At 48.3% G+C, this 19,590-nt stretch overlaps 2 protein-coding genes across 4 annotated transcripts in view; one reads left to right on the top strand and one right to left on the bottom strand.

Moving 5' to 3' along the window:
• The window catches only part of UBTD1 (ubiquitin domain containing 1), a 52,198-nt gene extending 35,817 nt beyond the window's left edge, over nt 1–16,381 (bottom strand). Inside the window, exon 1 of the mRNA XM_047824901.1 lies at nt 15,780–16,381. Within this exon, the coding sequence (XP_047680857.1) occupies nt 15,780–15,849 (70 nt within the window). The 5' untranslated portion in view covers nt 15,850–16,381. The remainder of the gene's footprint in view (nt 1–15,779) is intronic.
• A 285-nt stretch (nt 16,382–16,666) lies between these two features.
• The window catches only part of MMS19 (MMS19 homolog, cytosolic iron-sulfur assembly component), a 33,384-nt gene continuing 30,460 nt past the window's right edge, over nt 16,667–19,590 (top strand). For all 3 annotated transcript variants that reach the window (XM_047824890.1, XM_047824891.1, XM_047824889.1), the window contains exon 1: nt 16,667–16,821. In XM_047824890.1, coding sequence (XP_047680846.1) covers nt 16,710–16,821 — 112 coding nt within the window. In that variant the 5' untranslated portion in view covers nt 16,667–16,709. The remainder of the gene's footprint in view (nt 16,822–19,590) is intronic.

Genomic DNA, 19,590 nt, shown 5'->3' with positions numbered 1-19,590 from the left:
AAGTGGCTTCCGTCTTCTGTGCTGCCCCAGCCCCTCCCTAGCTGTCCTCTTTGCCCTTTGAGTCTGGAGCACCCTCTCAAGTCCCCAGCATCATCTCCTGTCCCACAGCCTAGCTTCAAAGGGGTCTTTCAGGCCTAACTGCCCCCTCCCCGAAACACACACCTCCTTGCATCTTTGCTTTACCTCAGGCTGGTCTGCCTTCCCAAGCCCTCTTCTCTTCCATCTTCAAGCCTCTACCCTCCAGTGTCCAAAAGCATCCTCTGAGTGCAGGAGACTGTCTCTTAATGCCTGTTCCACCTAAAGCCCCGAAAGGGGCAGCCTCAAATTCTGTGTGATCAGGCTCTGCACTAGTAACTTGTATCTGGGTGGTCCCGTGACCCAGAGAAGTCAAAACACAGGTTGCCAGAACTCAGCATTGGTGTGCTCCGTCTTGGAACAAGCCGATGAGCCGAGAGGAGAAGGCTGGGTCCATAGAGAGGGAAGCTAAGAGCAGACGCTCAGATGGAAGCAGAGAGGCCACCAGCCCCCAAGAGGCAGAGCTGCCTCCATTCCTGACTGCTCTCCAGCCCCAGCTCCTATGAGGCCGGCTGCCTCCATGTGATCCTGCCGGTAAACCCTTTTCCCCTGAGCTAAACTGGAGGGCCCTCTGCTCTGTGTGGAACACTGTCCATACCAGCTTGAGGAGGCCTGTCCCCTCCTGACAGCCCCAACTGGATGAGCCATATACTCAGAACAAGCAGGCTCTGCCCAAGGGTCACCTCTTTGTCTCCTGGATGGCTAGTAGGTGTTTCACGTATGCCTGGGTCCCTCCCTAGGACTAGAGCTTCTCACTAAGGCCTAGAAGAGCTGACAGCTTCGGAGCTATGGATGCAGCTCACAAGTCCCCCTCCTCTGGAGCTGTCCCCAGTCTACACACGGTCAGGAACGGCCCCTCCCATACAGGCTTTGTTGCAAGTGACACCCATCCCCTGGCTGGAGCTGAGTGGACCAAGCTGGGCGAACTGGATATGCTCCCCTGGGAATCTGGACTTGGGGCTGGGATAGCTGAGCTCTTGCAGGAATACTTGGGACTGTTTGGGCTGTGGAAACGGGGGGGTGGGGAGAGCCCAAGGAGAAGCAGAGTTGACGGAAAAGGGGAGATTCTGATGAGGTTTTTCCAGTTCCTGCTTAAGGCCAGGCAGCAGTCTTGCTGTGGGGTCCTGAGCACCCCCTGAAACCCTATAATAAATCACCTTTTTTGTTTAAGCTGGAGTTAGTGGGTTCCTGTTACTTGTAAAGGGGTCCTAACACAGCTGGGATCTCCCGTATGCTTCTCTAGGAATACAAAGTAGGTGCTCGGCAAACAAACTTGCTCAATGAAGCAAACTGGTCCCAGATCCTGACTTTCTGATTTCTGCCAAAGGCACCTCCGTGCTCTACAAATACTCCACATATAAAATGGGAAATTCAGCTCCAGGCAACTTAAATTAAATGCACTTTCCTTGCCTGAAGTGCATTATAACCTCATTTTCATCTCTTCTCTGGGACAAATGAGCACTGAAAGGAAAGGCAGGTGGGAGTCGGCCAGAGAAAACAGCCTATGGCCATAGAGCCTAGCAAGTCATACTGGGTCCGCCAACTCTGTGCTATTCCCACCTGTCCCACTGCAAAAACTCTCCTGAGATTTCTCTCCCTATACCACATCTCCAGTCTACCCAAGACAACCATCAAAATCTCCAAGACGTCACAAAGTTTGCACCCCTCCTGAGGGGTCATTTAGGCCACAGACCATCACAAGGCCAGACCCATGAATCCTAAGGCTGGAAGAAACCTCAGAGGGTTGTCTTCTGTAGTGGTTTTCAAACTGTGTGCCCTGTAGCAACAACTTCAGTGGAACCTCTGGGTCCCCAGTCTCCCTGGCGTCAATCAGTGCAGCACCTAATTTGTTACATATACCAAGCTAAGCACGAAGTGGCAGAGCTGGAAGGGAACTCTGGTCCCTGGACTCTCTCCACTGCCTCTCTCCCAAGGCTGCTTCTTTAAAGGCTCCTGGGCCTGGGCAGGGTCAGAACTCATTCCTGTGTGGGTGAGCACTGGCCGGAGAACACAGAGGGAGCAATGAAGACACAATGTGGTCCCCACTAGCTGGTATGGAGTGTGAGGTCACCCTGGCTACATCGGCGGAAGGGCAATGCAAACAGCCCGAACAATATGGAGCTGTCCTGATGCGAGTCCTCCGCTATATATAGTCTCTCCCCTGAAATGACCTCACGCAGCAGCAAGGCTTTGTGGCATGGCAAAACTGGCTATGCATCCCCAACTCCAGGGAAGAGACCTCTGCTGAAGAAACTGGATAGTAAAGAGGAAAGAAAGGGGCCTGTGGCCTGGGGGGCGGTGGGAATGCAGGTTAGGTTTCCAGACAACTCAGGAGAAATTCTTTCCCTGACCCCCACGAGCAAACGTGAGTCTCCTGTGCAGTGCGTGATGAAAGTCTGGGGTAGGGGAGCCCCTGCTTCATCAGAGGCTTCAGTCCTGCCTGCTCACAGATGGTTGGCACCCAAAGCCCTTCGTTTATCTGCACCCCACGTGCAGGGACCAGCAGAGGCTCCCTCTGATTCAAACTCGCCGTTTACTATTCGAGACCTTCCTTAACCTTGGTGTACACAGCCAATTTGATTCTGCTGCCTAAAAAAAGAAAAAAAGAAAAGAAGGCTAGAAGATAAACACCAACTAGGAGTAGGGACTCTCATGAGGTCGAGGGAGTGTGCAGGAGATTTTCTTCTTTGGGCTTTCTGGTGTTGTTCACACTTTTTATATAAACATCTACTACTTCTGCAACACAGAAAATCACACTACTTCCTTCTCTCCAGCCTGCACCCCTTACTCAAATCACTAACCCTTCTGCAACTCTCCTCACTTATCTTTAATAACCGCCCTATCCCATCTCAACTCTTTCTAAAGTGTCTATACATTGCCTTTGTCTCTGCTTGTCTACACTGCATGATTTAGCACTGGTCTATACAACATCTTGCTTAAAATGGTATCATATCTTTGTCTTTGTTCCCTCCCCAGATCAGCCATGAGCCATCATCAATGACGAGGCATACATGTACAACGTGTACACAGGTTTGAAGCAAGACAGATAGAAAAAGACATGAGAAATGGAGTCAGAGTTCCCGGGTCTGACACCAGCTCTATCTCTGACTGCGCAGGATAGACTACAGAGCAGTGGCTTGACCTCTATGAGCCAGTTCCTCCAGCTGAAATCTTTATCAGTGCCAATTCTCTTCTCCTAAAAGTTAGGAAAGATTCTGAGCAAGTCTGCCAACCCCACAGCTTTCGGAAAAAGGGACCATTTCCCCTCTAAAGCTGAGAGGCCCCAGACCCAGCTTATAAAAGAGGTCCCCGTCCATCCATACCTAAACTAGCACTGGACCAGGAGAACAGGGCCAGGAGGCTGAAATCTCTCCTGTGACACTTCCTGTGGGCCAGGGCACAGACAAGTGCCCAAGGGGTGGTGCAGTCACAAGTGGCAGGCCTAAGGCTGCCTTAAGGCTGCAGTAAAAGTACATGATGGTCAGCAATAAACCAGACATCCAGCCCCGGATCTTCCATGGGACACATGTCACAGCAGGACAGAGCTGGGCTCAGCTTCAAACAGGAGGGGTCAGCTACAGATTAAAGGGCCCAGTGTAGCTCTCCTTCTGCCTTTTGACTCCAAAGACTAGCCCATCCTGTTCCTGAGGGAGAGGCCCCAGATAACAGTGCATACAGCATGTGGATGTTTTCAAAACAATCATCTGGGGCCTTATAAAAGCCATAGTAGCAGTAAGTCCCCAGCCAAATCATGCTCCCTTTCTCCTCAACAGCCAGTCCCAGGCCAGACCGCGGCCAGACCACAAACAGGAATCTGTGAACCTGATGCGCGACCCAGAGGGAAGAAGGGCAAAGAGCAAACAGAGCTATCAGGGATGTAAACCTGGCTGTGCAGCTCCCTGAGGAGCCCGGACACTGTGTGCCATGGATCTGCCCACTAGGGCGTGGCCAGATGGAAAAAATAAAACCCAATCACAGAAGCTCCGGTATTAATTTAGTCCATCACACCGTGAGTTCCTTGAGGAAAGGAATCAACTCTTCCTGCTGTGCCTGACACCTAACGCAGTGCCTGGGACAAGGCAGATGTACGGAATTTTTAGAGGCAGTTTCCCATAGTGGTTATCGGTTCCCAATTTACAACTACTGGGGCTCAAATAGCAGTTCCTCCACTTTTTTGGGTCTTAACCTCTTTGAGCCTCAGTTTCCTCCTCTGGAAAATGGAAGTAATTATGGCTACCTTATAGGGCTGATATGAAAATTGAAGACACCAATGTCAAACACCTAGTAGGATATTTAACGCACCCATGGTAGGTTAATAAATGGGTACTGATTTCAATGATTATACTACATGGTACTGATTCAGTGATGCTGTGAGGTCTTGAGAAATGAAATGCCTGTGCCATGTGACAGTCTGTTTTGGGGGAAACACAGTGCATTCGTTAAGTAAAAAAATCAATGCCATGTGCAATATCCCATATCATAGAGGACAGTATGATTTATTTTGCAGATACTGCATGGGGCTGGGGAGAGGGGAGGAAGGCAGAACAAATCCATGAAGGTTTTGTTGTCCTTTCACGGGACAACAAAATGTACTTTCTGGCACAGTTAGGATGTGTAGTGCAAGAACTGGCAGAAGTAGACTATTTGCTAGTCATGGGTAGCAATGACGTCAGTCAGTAAACCAGCCATACCTGTTTAGGGCCCAGTGAGCCCTCAGCTGAAATTGACAAGGAGGTAGGTATTGCATGGAAGGAATGCGGGTCTGGAAATCTAAAACAGTCGTCTGGAATCCAAAACCCTCCATTTCTCACTGTGTGACCCTGCACACAATAGTGTCACTGAGCCTCTCCCCTAAAATGAGGACAGTCTTACCCTCAGTGAATTATCAGGAGGACTAGATGAAATGTGGGTAAAGTACCTACTGCAGTTCCTGCCACAGAGTTGGTGCTTAATTAATAGCAGTATATAATAACTATAAAACAACTGTTACTTAATCTAGTTGTAGGGGCTGTGTATCAACTGTGGTAAAGTGGCTCTGCTGTGGATATTGATCACTTTCCAAGAAAGTTCACGAAGGAGGTGTCTTCAGTTGACAAAGTGTATTAGAGAAATGTGCCAGGCTCCAGGAAGGAAGCCCCAGAGGACCCAGAGATGTTCTGCCAAGCTGAAGATGAGCCACAGCAAACTGAGGGCACTCCCCAGCCTTGACCTACCAAGCAAGAAATATTTACATCTGTTTTGAGACAGCCCAGAAAAGTAGCCACTGGGTGTTGCTGAAATCAGCAAGAGCTGAGAGGGTGGGGGCTGTTGCAAGAGATTTGTAACTAACAAGGGTTCTCAAGTTTTTGTGAAAGGTTCATATTTTTTAAAATGAGGCTAGATTCAAGGCTATGTCTATAATAATATCACTCTTGTGCAATTTGCTTCCAATTGGCCTTCCTGAATAAATGAGAGGAATCACAAGAATGGTAGATAACCAGGGTATAGAGCAGAAGCTAGGTCTTGTGTATGAACTTCACTGGCCTTGTATCTAACTTGGGGGGGAAGAGGTAGGTTGGGGACAGCTGGCTTAAATAATAAGTGCCAAACATGGTGACAATAGTGAGTACAATTTACCAAGTATTTTAATATTTCCCAGGCACCATTCTAAGGAGACTTAATGTACATTAACTCATTTAATCCTCATGACAATCCTACAGAGTAGGTACTGTTACTTTCATTTTACAGGTGAGCAAAGTGAGGTCCCCAATCCAAAACAACCTGCCAAGGCTACATAGCTAATGAAGTAAAGGAGTTGGAATAAAATGCAAATGAATACTAAATGAACAGAATAAGTGTAATACTGTCATAATTATCTGCCACCAAAAGGAAAAATGGTATCTTATAAATGTCCTATTTCAAAGACTCTAGATTTTGCAAATCAAAAGAAATTCACGGTCAGCCCTCGATATACACTCTGACCCCAAGGGAAGGGCCAAAGGGTGGGCAGAAGCAGATTTCCCAGGGGCACCCAGGGGAGGCTACATTCTGCTCTTCCCAATACTCTGGGCTGACCAAGAGTCAGTAGAATATAAGTTCCCAAAGGAACAATGAACTTAGCTTTGATTATTGCCAATAACAACCCATTGCCATTATTCATTAAGCATTTGCTGTGTTTGGGCACTGTGCTGATCACTTCACACACATCACCACTTGTGTAATGTAGTCCTTGACTCCCCTAAGTGGCCCGACTCTTGTCCCCATTTTACAGATATGGAAACTGAGGCTTTCCCACCATAGGGAGAAAGCAGTAGAGCCACTGCTCCTATGGCTTCTGCCTCTCTACCACTTACTTGTCAGTAATGTTGGGCACCTTGGCAACCTCAATAAATCTCAATATCCTCACCCATAAAATGGGGAAAATGATTCCTGCCCTGTCTACCTAACAGGATGGCTGTGGAGAACAAATCATGTATAGTACTGGTGAAAGCACTTTAAAAACTGCAAAATGCTGAGCAAAGTAAGAAATCATTAGTCTTATTAATTACAAACAGTGACACCTGATCCAGCAAGCACTTTGCTAATATGACTTTGTTGCCTCTTTTCTCCTGGGAATTTGGGAATAATTCAAAGTCTGCAGCCAGGGCACTCTTTTCTCCAAGTCCCTGGCATCTGAGAGTTGGAAAGTGGCAGTCCACTCTGGGAGAAGAGGGAGAAAACAAAGATGTTTGCATTCTACTTGTATTTCTCTTTAGGAACACAATCCTGGCTGAGATTTCAGCATACTCAACCCTCAAACAACATTCAACACATATTTATTGAGCATCTACAAAGTGCCAAGCACGTGATCCAAGACAATGGATTCATGTGGCTCCTAGGGTAGAGGTTGTAGTTTGGGGGTTGGGAAATTAAAGGAGGAAGGAACAGCAACAAGAAGGGAGCAGAGTGGCTATAGTCCTTGGAGCTTTGCAGGTTTTACATCAGACTTCCAGCTTCTTTTCAGAGAAGTGAGGGAGGGCAGCACAGAAGATTGAGCTCTGAGCACTGCAATTTGAGTCAAAGTGCTTAATCTGAGCTCTAGTTCCGCCTCTCCTCAGCCTCATAACCCCCAGCAATCAATTTACTTTCCTCCCCATCAGCTTTCCCATATGTAAAATGGCTAGAAATGTTCCCATAGGTAAAACAAGGACAATCGAATGAGAGGACTGGGTCTAGCGAGGTGCCTAAAGACGCTCAATAATAAACTCATTTTAAAAATGAAAACCATGTGTTCTCTTCTTCCTGTCTGGTGAAGATAAACTGTCCAAGGGCCCAAAAGCTCAGGTTCTGAGATCAGACACTTGGGTTCCAGTCCTGGCTCTGTTGTTTACAAGCTACATGGCCTTAGGCAGGAGACATTACCTTTCTAGGGCTCAGTTTCTTCATCTGTAAAAAGGTGATAATAGTGTCCACCCATAGGATGGTCGTGAGGATTAGCCAAGATCCTGCACGTGATACTCCCAGCACATGGTGAACACCAAGTAAAGGTGAGCTACTGCCAACTGTATCTCTTCCAGCCCTAAAAACAATGAAACTCTGAGTCCTCTAAGATCTAGGCTGCTGGGTGACTGGCTGGCTGCCTGGGCTTGGGCTCTGGTGCCAGCCTCCCTGAGGACACAGGTACAAATGCGGAGCCGTCGTCGTCCCCCCCACCCCACACCCTGCAGAAGGTGCTCCAGCCCCTTTCCTGACAATAAGGGACACTAGTTGAGGGGCTGGCATGGTCAGAGGTATGGGTGCACACTGTGCTTGGTCCTTCTTCCTTGTGAGCTCAGAAAGCAAGGGGCAAGACCTTGTCCCCAACAGAGAGAAGCACGTGGTTTTGAGCAGCAAACTCACCATGTCACTGTCACTACTTGCCTTTGACTCAAGCCTACATGCTCCCATCTGAACCACAGTCCTGCATCTCTCACATGCAAAAGCTAAAAAGGAAATTGGTGCCTACCCCACTCACCCCAAGTTAAGACAGAGTTAACATTCTCTGGGAGCCAGATGAGTTACAACAACACAGAGCTGCTTTACTTCACTTGAAGCCCCATCCATCCATCCATTCATCCATCCATCCATCCATCCACCCATCCATCCATCCATCCATCCATCCATCCATCCAGTCTTCTTTCCCAGCCATCAACCACCTAGTTAGAAACCCAGAAGCAAGCCAAATTCTGACTGACCAGATAAGATGTCGCAGAATCCACCCAGCCAACCTCCTATACTTCCCTCTCTGGAGGGTCCCTCAGGCTTCACTGTGAGCCCATCTGATCTTTCTCTGGGCACAATTCTAACAATCCCGGTCATCTGTTTCCTCAGGAAATCGGACAGGCTGATATTTGAGCCCAATAGATGGAATCTCAAGTGACCACTATGATCAGGTGTCACTTTACACCCATAAGGATGGCTATTATCAAAAGCAAACCAAACAAAATAAAAACCAGAAGATAACAAGTATTATTGGTGAGGATGCGAGAAATTGGAACCCTTGTCCACTGCTGGCGGAAATGTACCATGATACAGTCACAAAGGAAAACAGCACGGCAGTTCCTCAAAAAATTATACGTAGAATTCATATATGATCCAGCAATTCCGCTTCTGGATATATACACAAAAGAACTGAAAGCAGGGACTCCCAACAGATTTGTACACCCATGTTCCCAGGAGCGTTACTCACAGTAGCCAAAAGGTAGAAGCAGCCCAAGTGTCACTGACAGATGAGTGAACTAAATGTGGTACCGACATACACTGGAAAATTATTCAGCCTTAAAAAGGAAGGGAATTCTGACACGTGGTACAACATAGAAGAACCTTGAAGATATTGTGCTAAGTGAAATAAGCCTAACCCAAAAATTCAAATACTGCATCATTCTACTTCTACGAGGTACTTAGAGTAGTCAAATTCATAAGAGACAGAGGGCGGAGTGGCAGCTGCCAGGGGACGGGGGAGAGAAGAATGAGGAGTTTGTGTTTAATGGGTACAGAGTTTCAGCTGGGGAAGATGAAAAAGTTGTCGAGCTGAATGGTGGTGATGGATGTATAACAATGCAGATGTTCTTAATGTACAGAACCATCTACTAGAAAGTAGTTAACATGGTAAATTTTATGTTACGTATATTTAAGCACATTTTATGTGGGGAAATGAAAAAAAGGAGTGACTGCTGCCAGGGAGAAGACAGATTATAGGTGGAAACATGAACCCCAAAAGGACAGTGGCTGGACACCATTTAGTTTGGGCCCCACTGCCCTGCAGTCTCAGAAGCCCAGAGGCCTCACACTGATCAGGCAGGACATTGTTCTCACTCAGAGCCCAGAACAGGAATCAAGAGCCTCCCTGCACCAATGGTGCTTGGGACCCTGAGGAAGGCCAGGCTCTCCCTTAGCAATTTCCTTCTGCCTGTCACCAGTTCACCCCTCTTCTTTCAGAGATAAAGGCTTTTGACAGAAAGAAGCTTTTGTGGTTCCCACCTCCACCAAGCAGGTGCTTTGTACATACAGGTATGAACTCAACACCCCTGAGTAGCAAAGAGGAGGTTATTCATGCTCAGTGTATTTTGCTTGGAAGCCTATCATCCATTTCAGAAAGATTCCCATCCAAAAATAGTTTTTAAACATTTCTTTTATAGTTTTGCTCTTTGAAAAAAGAGTAAGCTTCAATGATCTGGTGGGGAAAATCACTGGCCATGGTTTTTGTGTGTAAAAATCCTGTGGCTAGGATAATAGAAACTTTATGAGTTCACGAAACCTCTTTTTATCCAGGATCTCACTTGATTCTTAAAACCTCTCTGGGAGGTGGGTAGGGTAGCAGTCATCCCATTGTACAAATGGGGAAACTGAGGCTCAGAGAGATCAAAGCCGCACACATAATTAGGAAGAAGCAGAGAACCAATGCTTTATTTCCCATCAATGCCAGATGAGGATCTGGGTTGGGATCTCATATTTGAGTAGACCATGCAGTCATGAAACCAATTTTCAAAACAGTGTTCATTTATTTTATCCCCATAACATCTTTCTGAAGTAAACTGCAAATAATTATCATTTTTTAAAATAGAAGATCAACTGAGCACAAAACAAATGACTTGCCCAAGATCACCACTTAAGAAAGGGCCAGACTAGACCTCCTCCCTTTTGAATAACTTGACCTTGAGCATTTCCCTACAATGCCTTGACCCCAACACACTGAAAACTTAAAGGAGCCCATGCAGTTTTTATATAGCCTGCACCACGTTTCTGTGAACTCGGCAGGGAGCAGATATACCTTTATTCTCTTTTTAATAGCTGGAAAAGAAAAAGAGGTTAAAGAAAACTTTAAGTTCCTTTCAGCTCTAAAATTCTATGATTCTAAAAATTCCTCAGCAAGTTACTTGGCAGAGAGAGGCCTGGAATCCACATCACCCGCCTTCCTGCTTCCCAGTCTGTTAGACCACCCCATCCCTGCCCTTTGAGTTAATGACTACAAATACCATGTGTATCTATCTGAGAGAGGGGTCCACAGTCAGATGCATTAAATGACATAAAATGTCAAGAAAGTGCCACTGCCCGGTTGGACCCTACTAGGGGATTTCACTCTGCTCTGCTGCCATAGCCCTTGTGTCTCCTAGCAAGAGACTCCCAAATCACAGGGAATTATATGCCAGGTATTTGAGACCTTACCCAGGCCTGGGATGACAGAGAAGCCAGTTCCAGGAACAGAATAGCACTGTGAGGCTGCAGCCTAAGTCCCCTTATTAGATGCATGCCCTAACACCTACGAGATGAGAAAGCAGTCAGGTCTGCTCATTCCTGCTTTTCTACAGACCTTCCCAACACTGTTAGGGATACACTGGTTTCATTCGACAAAGACTTATCAGGCACCTCTGTATGCCAGGCACTGCTCTATGTATCAGGGGGCAAACAAATAAAAATCCCTGACCACATGCAGTAGGAGAGGCAGCCAATGTCAGATGATGGTAACTGCCATGGAGAAAAATAAAACAGGGAAGGGGGCGGGGGGGGGGGTGGATAATGCTGACAGCAAGTAGTACAGGGAAGGGGATCGATTTATAAAAGGCTGGCCTGAGAGGGCTTGACTGAGGAGGAATGTGGAGGAGGCGAGGGAAGGAGGGCCCTGTTCAGGTACCAGGGGGTGTGGAACAGGGGCTGAAGAGCAAGAGATGGCTTAGGAAAGGTAAGCTGGTGAAAACTGTATCATGTTTTGTAGGCCAACACAAGGGCTGGGGATGAAACGGGGAGCACAGGAGCAACAAAAGCTGACTTACGGTTTTGCAGCACCACTCTCACTGCTGCGATGAAAACGGTCTGTCAGGAGACAAGGGAGGAAGCAGGAAGGTCAGTTAAGAGACTGACGGGAGCTTAGAGCAGGGCCAAAGTGTGCGGATGATGGGACTCAGGTTCTGGGTATATTAAAGGCAAAGCCAACAGGACCTATTGATTAAATGGATGTGGGGCTGAGGCAAAGGGGAGGAGTCAGGGGTGTGTTTTGGGGTAGTGTTTTGGGGGCCTGGGCAATGGAAGGATGAAATAAATCACCATGAGCTGAGCTGGGAAGACTTTGGGAAGAGCAGGAGTGGGGGGTGCGGTTTCGTTTTGTCTCGGACGTGTTAAACTGAGAAGCCTGTCAGACGTCCAATGTGTTGACCACCAGCAAAATATACAAGGCTAGAGTTGAAGAGGACGGGCTGAAATTATAAATGTGTGAGTCGCCAGCATATACAGTAATACATAACCGTACGTATTATCATACAGGATTTCCATGTATGATCACATGGAATTTGTAGGACTATAGGTTTATTTTCTCCCTCCACCCCTAAACTGTAAGCTTCATGTGGCCAAAAACCATGTCTGTTCACAGCCAGCAAGGTGCCTGGCACTCAGTAAATATTTACTGAGCAAATGGAGAAGTTGCCCAATTACTCCCTCAAGAATAGCCACAGCAGCCCACACAATGAGAAGCAGACTCTCTTGCAACCACAGTGCCAAGCCCAACCAGCTCAAAACAGGGCCCTGGGTCTGTCCACACCAGGCTTGAGATTCCAGAATGTAAGCGGATATGCCTGGCACATCACAGAGTCAGATATTTGGGTTTCAGCCCTGCCACATTCTCAAAGGGTAGAACTGGGCAAGAGACTTGCCTGTTCTACCACCTCTATTTCTCCCTGGGGTGGCTGGGGGAGGGGCTGCCTTACCCACTTCAGGGGCAGAGATATTGATCTACCCTGGGTATGTATATGTGGTGGTGGGAGCACCCCACATGAGTGAATCTTCAAGTATTCTCTGAACAGTGCAAGGACCACCCAGCACCTGGAGGGGGAACCTAGACTTTCGGGGGATGCATTATGAGTAACAGTTAAAAACTAAATAGCTAATGCGAGATGGCCTGACCAATGGGCATTATGTCTCTGTTTTACCTAACAAGTGACTAGGAAGACAGAACTAAGGCCAAAGGATGACATAACAAGGCCTGAAATTTCAACCCAATAACTTTGCAGTTTTGAACAGGTGCCTTTATGAAGATGTTGAAACAGCTCTAATGATTTTGTACAACCTTGCTCCTTTCTGAGACATTGAAAGTGTGACCTGAGAGAGGTTTTATGACTTGCCCAGTATCACCCAGCTCCAGGCCTAGGACTAGAACTCAGGTTGTAGCTCTCTGTTGATGATTTTTCCCCATTACACCAGTGGCAAAGGAAAGGTAAGAGTCACCAAGGGAGTTGAGGAGTTTTAGGCATTAGTGTTACAACATCAAACTATGTCTTTGTCAAAGGGTAAGCTGCAGATGTTACAGGAATGCCAGGTGCATGCTGTGAAGTTAAGAAGGATTCCTTCCCTCATACCAAACTTGTCATCCTACAGAGTTCCCCTTGGCTTTGGACTTTATGAATAGCTTTATTCACAGAGAGACCTGCAGAATCGAAAAAAATGATACACTAGCAGGTAAAAAAAAAATGCAGATAGATACTTCAGTAAAATGTTTACATGAAAAATCTAGATGACAGGATACAGTAGGGTTAACATTCTAAAGTCAACAAATATTTGAGTGGCTCCTCTGTACAAGTCATTGTGCTGGGTGCTGAGTGTGTGTGCATGTGTATATGTATATGGCTACATGCGTGAGTGTGAGAGACAGACACACAAGGATAAGACAGAACCCAGGTCTTCAAGGCTTGCAATGTAGTTTCTGATATAAGACTATAAACATCAAAGAAATGACTAATAATATGGAGTAGGTAATTGTTAAGTGGCATAATGTGTCTGCAGGAGTTCTCAGAAGGGGGGGTTAGAATTGTCAGGCAAGGTGCTTCTAGAAAGATAGGGGATTTGAGGCAAACCTCAAAAGGAAGAAAGGTTCTTGATAAGAAGGAAGAAATGGCAATGAGCAAACAGCGTGGCTTTAATGTCAGAGGAAGACAAAGAAATCACACCTTAAAAGAAAGGACCAGATCCAACTGAAAAGCCTTGAAAGTTAAAGTTCTTACAGAAGTGGAAAGATGCAAAAAGACTACTAAACAGCGGTGCCTGGCTGACTCAGTCAGTAGAGCATGCAACTCTTGATCTTGGGCTTGTGAGTTTGAGTCCCACGTTGGACGTAGGATTTATTTTAAAAAATAGTTTCTGTTAAAAAATTTTTTCTAAACATAGAATTATAGCGTTCAGAACAGGTTAATTTAACAAACATCTTCTGGGAGGGACCACAGTGTGCAGGCATGGGATGAATGACTGAAGATGAACTTGCCCTTGGTGGGGAACTAACTTCAGCCTGGGAGGTGGGTTGGACTTCAGATGAGAAGAGAGTGAAGCAGAGTGGAAGGGACAGGTTAGAATGACTTGCCAAGGAAGAACCAGCAGGTTCCAGCAGATGACTGACTAGGAGGCAGAGAAAGTCAGCAGAGACATCTCCAAAGTATGAAGTTAGACAACCGCAAGAATAGAAGAGTAAAGGGAAGCTTGCTGAAGGGAGAGATGCAGAGCTTGGTTTTGGAAGTGTTGAATCCAAAGGATAACTACATCAGTGTGTCCAGTGGGCATTTACAGGTATGAATCTGGAGTTTGACAGATAATAGTTGAAGATACAGTGTAGGGGTCTTCCCAGTGGAAAGAGTTGTGAGACTGTGTACAATTTCTCTGGGAGGGAGTATGAGAGAAAGAACAGAATGCCAAACTGCACCGTGGTGCACCCACACCTAGGAGGTGATGTGATAGTGAGCAGGAGTGATCAGAGAAAAAAACCAGGATAGTCTAATGCCAAGAAGGGAAGGGGGGGGGGTAGTTTCAAGTATGAGAGGGTTGTCACCAGTGAAAAATGCTACAAAATCAATTATGTGGCCTGAGCACATAAATAATAAATATTCGCTGAATAAGTGAAAGAGAGAAAGAAAGGAAGGAAGAAAGAAAGCAAGCCAGCCAGCCCTTGGGTTTGAGAATCAATTTTTCTCAATCAGAATGGACAAGGCTGCCAACAGGATGTCAATGTTAGATTTTACCCTATGACCCCCACCCCCATAAAAACACGTTTCTTCTTCCAGAAGTCATCCTGTCCACCACACAGACATCCTTCTCTGCTTCCCCCACGTTTCCCCTCATCTTCCTTCCCAGTTCCCACAACCCAAGCAACACACCTTCCGTGTCAAAGGAGACAGGAAATTCCAACTAGAGTTTCCACTTCATTAATGACTATACTATGCCTGTGGCTCCTCTTACAAAGAGGGATATGTGGCAACTGGGTGGAACAGGCCACTGCTTTCTAGCCCCAGCTGCACTGCTAACTAGCTGTGGGACTTTGGACCAGTTCTTCAACCTCTCTGGGTCAGGGCTTCTACACAGACAGGAGGAGGTAAGTCTACCTGTACTTCAGACAAGTTTTGAAGGTCCCTTTCAACTCTAAAGTATACGATTTTTATCATTCTCAGAAGGTCCTTGCAACACTCTCAGAGAAGGAAGTGAGTACAAGACCCGGGGAAACGAACGCCAGACCTCTTCCCAGGGCGAAGAGCCAGGATAGGAGGAGTGTACCAAGAAAGTGAGAAGGCGCTGCCCAGCCCTCGCGGATCACCAGGGAGCAGATCCCATCCCCAAGGCTGGGAAGGATCCCAACAAACCCGAGCGCAATTCTCACCCCACACCCCACCTTTTCTAGACTCCCAGACAGCCGGGAAGCTCTAAAAAGCCCTGCGGGAAAAATAAAGATTTCTTTCCCAGAGTCCTGCGCTGCTTTTGCCAGTTGGATTCCGGCAGACACGATTTGCAGCCCGATAATGACACAGACAGTCTTTGGAAGAGCGACAGTTCTCGCTCGCTCCGAGTTCTGGGGACGACTGGCCGCCCGCGCCGTGCCCCGACGGGCCAGCCTCCGACCCCGACCCAGCTGCCAGGCCAGCGGCGCCCCCGTCCGGGGTCCCCCTCCCCTCCGCGGCCCCGCTGCGGTCTGCAAACATTTCCTGCCCCCGCCCCCACCCTCACTCGGAGCTTCCCAGTTGGAGCGAGTTGGGCTCGCAGCCGGGTCAGCGCTCGCAGTTGCCCCAACTCGGCTCCCCCGGCCACCAGGGCTGGGGAGGGGGCTCCCGTCTGGCTCCGGAGCAGACATCGGGGAAACCCAGGCGTGAGGAGCCGTGGGAGGTCGCTTAGGAAGCCCAGAACTCGAGCGAGGAGGGGGACAACTGGCGAGGCGCCCGTGGCCCTGCTCCTTTCCTCGTCGTTACCTGCTCGCTTGCGGGGGTGTCCCGGGGCGGCCGGCCTCTCCCGGCGCTGTCTCCCCACGCAGTTGCCCATGCTGGCTCTTCAGCCGGGCCCCATGCACCGGAGGCGGCCGACTTGTCTGCTGCTCTGCGATCCTGCCCGGACGGCGGCGTCCCGGGTCAACGGCTCCTGCCTCCCGGCATCGGGCGCTCCCCGATCTCCCCCCGGGGGCGCGCTCTGCCCGGGCGCCGGCTTCGCCACAAACTTTGCGGGCGACGGGAGAGAGGGAGGTGGCCGATTCCCCAGCACAGTCCCAGGTGGCCGGGCCAGGGGGGCCCGCGACGGTGCCCGGCCGGAGACCAGCTCCGATGGAGGGGCGGAGAGAGGGGGCGGGCACCGCCGCAGCTACTCCCTGCTCGCTCGGAGCTCCCAGTAGGGGCCGGCCCCCCGGAGCCTGTCACTCACCTGCCTAACCCCGCCCTAGCCCGGCCCCGCTCCCTGCCGCCCGCTCGCGGTGCCCGCGCCTCCGCCGCCGCCCGCCCCAGGTGTGCATGTGACCGACGGCACCGCCCCCTCGGGCCGGGCCTGATTTTCTCATTGGCTTCCCCCAGGGTGTGTACCGCCCCTCGGCCCCACCCAGCCAGGTGCCCGCCCCGCCGCCCGTCTCCCCGGGAGCCGGGCCGGGAATTATTCGCTCTCAATGGCCCCCGGCTGCGTGCCCAGCAGCCGCCTTCCCTCCCCGCGCCACCGCCCCGTCTCCACGCCCCGCCCCTCGGGGAGGAACCGTCCCATCCCTCCCTGGAACTGCCTGGCCAGGAGCCGGCAGGCACGTGATCCAGGGAGCGCCCCGCCTCTTTAACCCTCCAAAGGCGATTGGCTCAGGAGGCGCGTGCGCTCAGAGGCCCATCCCGTGCCACCGCCCACTTCCCCTCCCACGGTCTCTGGTTCGCGTCATGGCCGCCGCCGCCGCTCTGGAGGCGGTGGCGCCTACAGGCGCCCTGTGGGGCCTCGTGCAAGACTTCGTCATGGGTCAGCAGGAGGGCCCGGCTGACCAAGTAGCTGCAGGTACGGCAGACGGCGCCGCGCGGCTCCCGCATAGGGCCGACAGGAGGGAGCGGCCTCAGCATAGGCGCCGGGCGGGAAGGGAGTGAGGGACAGCGGTGACTTTGAGAGATTGGTCTGGGGCTGGTTGTAAGCACCGCGTGTTTAAGAACCGTAACAAATTGAGAGTCTTGCGTCTTCCTTAAAGCGCCTTAACGCCCCTCATCTTAGTAATCACCCTGTGCGCGAACTGGGGTTACAGAGTCATTACCGATTCACAGATGAGGGAACTGAAGCACAGAGAGGACAAGAGACTGGCACATCAGGCGGGTGGGGCAGCAGGGACTCAGACCTAGGTTTTCCAGTTCAGAATCTGCTGCTCCCGCCGAGAAAGCACGTTGTTTCGCGAAGGTTGACGTGAGAAGCAGCATCTTCCGCGGCACCAGCTCCAGTCGCGTGGCATGTTGGGAGTGGCCGCGCGGCGCTATCTCTGACTGGCTGTGATGGGAGAGAGGAGGGGAGAAGCCGCTCTGGGGCGAGTTTGAGATGTTCCGCGAAGCCTCCTTAAGACTTTCCCTCCGTCTCTCGGGAAAGTTCTTGATTAATTTGCTTCGTGAGTTTTTTATGTAGTGTTTGTTTTTATCTTTTCCCCAGATCTCCGGTTTCCTGCTTTTGGCCAGTTCAGGAACCTCTTAGTTCTCACAACATATCTAAGATTTGCTTAAAACAAATTCCAGATGTCCTTGGAAGTCGGAGACTTCACTTTCAGAAAAAGGAAAAAAAAAAAAAACCAAAAAACCCTAAAGAGTTGTTGAGTGTCAGGAGGTCTTCAGACTTGTTTAAGTAATAGAATACAAAGTAATCTGAACACAGATGAGTTTTGTCTTACTTTTAGAAATTTTGCATGCTTGGGGAAAAATAAAAGACAACATTTCTCTTGAACACGGAACGTACTAACTTTTAGCGTAGGTGAGAAATGAAAAAAGTGAATTGTGAGAGAGTGTATTACTTTGGTCCTTAGCAGTTACACTTTCATTCAGTCGTCCCACCATTATTGAACACATACTATTCTCCAAACACGATACAAAGCAATAGGTATGCAAATCCAGATTAGAGTGGTTCTGTGCCCACCAGGAACTTATACTGTGGTAGGAGAGATAACCATGCAAACAGAGAGTATACCACACCAGAAAATAAGGGCTTCGTGGGTTATGTGCATGCCAGCAAGGAAGCATCAAGGAGCAAATGCTTGATGCTGCCATTCCAACAATTTTAACTTCTTACAGCTTCACGAAGCATAGTGTGTTATCAATGCCATTTCCCCCTGTGTTTTAGTATAAAAAATTTCAAACATACAGCAGAGAATTTCATAACAGACACACCTACACACAACACCTCAACCACCATTAACATTTTAACATAACTTGCTTTGTCACACATCTTTCCGTCTATTTAAAATGCAGATATCCTTCTAAATACTTCCTCCTAAATACTTTGGTAGGCATATTATTAACTAGAGTTGGTTTACAGTTTATTTTGGTGTACAGTTCATCTCCAGTGAACTGTAAAATCTTAAGTGTTTAACATTCACTTATAATGCATACACCTTCCCCCTACTGTTACATCAGTGTCATTTGTGACTATTCTTTCACATTTATACAGTATGAACACAATAATTTTGGACTTTTCAAGTTCAGAACACACTTAAGAATACAGCATGAATAAGGACTGCCAAGTTTTTATAAATATTTTATATGTGTGTACATGTATTTATATATGTGTGTGTGTGTGTGTGTGTGTATATATATATATATACACACATATATATATATAAAGAGAGAGAGCACACGAGTAAGAGAGAAAGGCAGAGGGAGCGAGAGTCTTAAGCGGGCTCCACACTTGGCGTGGGGCCTGACACCGGGCTTGATGCCACTACCCTGGGATCATGACCTGAGCTGAAATCAAGAGTTGGATGCTCAACCGACTGAGCCACCCAGATGCCCCTAAAATTTATATTTTTTGTGCTTTAAAAAAATGGCCTTAACTATTATGTACTTTAAATGTAACTCAGCTCTACTAAGACTGTAACACTAGCCCTGTTGTAATTTAGCCCTACTGACTAGGAAAGGAGGTTGATAGTAACAGATAAGTTTGAAAAGGTTTGGTGGGGTTGGATTATGCATAACCTTGGATTCCAGGCAGAGGGATTTGAATGACCTATTGTAGGTAATACAACTCATCGTAGATCCTTGAGCAGGGGAGTCATATAATGAAGGCAAATTTGAGAAGGATTAAATTGGTATTCTCAATCTGAGATCACAGCCCTGGTTAATGTTGTTGAAGGCTGACAGGGTTTTGAAACCTTCCCAAAATTAGATGTGCTTTCTAATCCAGCCTGAGTCTAGTTTTGTTAGCACTAAAGAGACCAGCTTTCTGTTCAGCCACTCACAGCAGCAACCTGTTCCATGATCACAAAGACAGCTACCACCAACTTTGTTTTGCACCTTTGCAGTGAAGTTCCTGATGAAAGTAGGTGTCAGATGTAAAGGTGCAAATGACGGGGCAGAGAAATGAACCGGTAGGTTAAGGGTTAAAGACTTCTTACACTAGCATTCAAATGTTGCACTACTTGGCCCCAGCCCTTACTCTTACCACTCCTCTCCTGGACCTTTGGTGCCTGGCGCCACCTGGATTTGCTATTCCCTGAATGCTTTCCTTCCCAGTTCCTTTCACTAGCTCCATCTGATCAAAGTTAGACCTCGGATTCAAGGTTGGCTTGAGTGCTTACTGCCT

Source organism: Prionailurus viverrinus, chromosome D2, assembly GCF_022837055.1.
Source record: "Prionailurus viverrinus isolate Anna chromosome D2, UM_Priviv_1.0, whole genome shotgun sequence".
NCBI classification, from domain to species: Eukaryota; Metazoa; Chordata; class Mammalia; order Carnivora; family Felidae; genus Prionailurus; species Prionailurus viverrinus.
The sequence above is the reverse complement of the archived record's forward strand: the minus strand, read 5'-3'. Positions and strand labels throughout refer to the sequence as shown.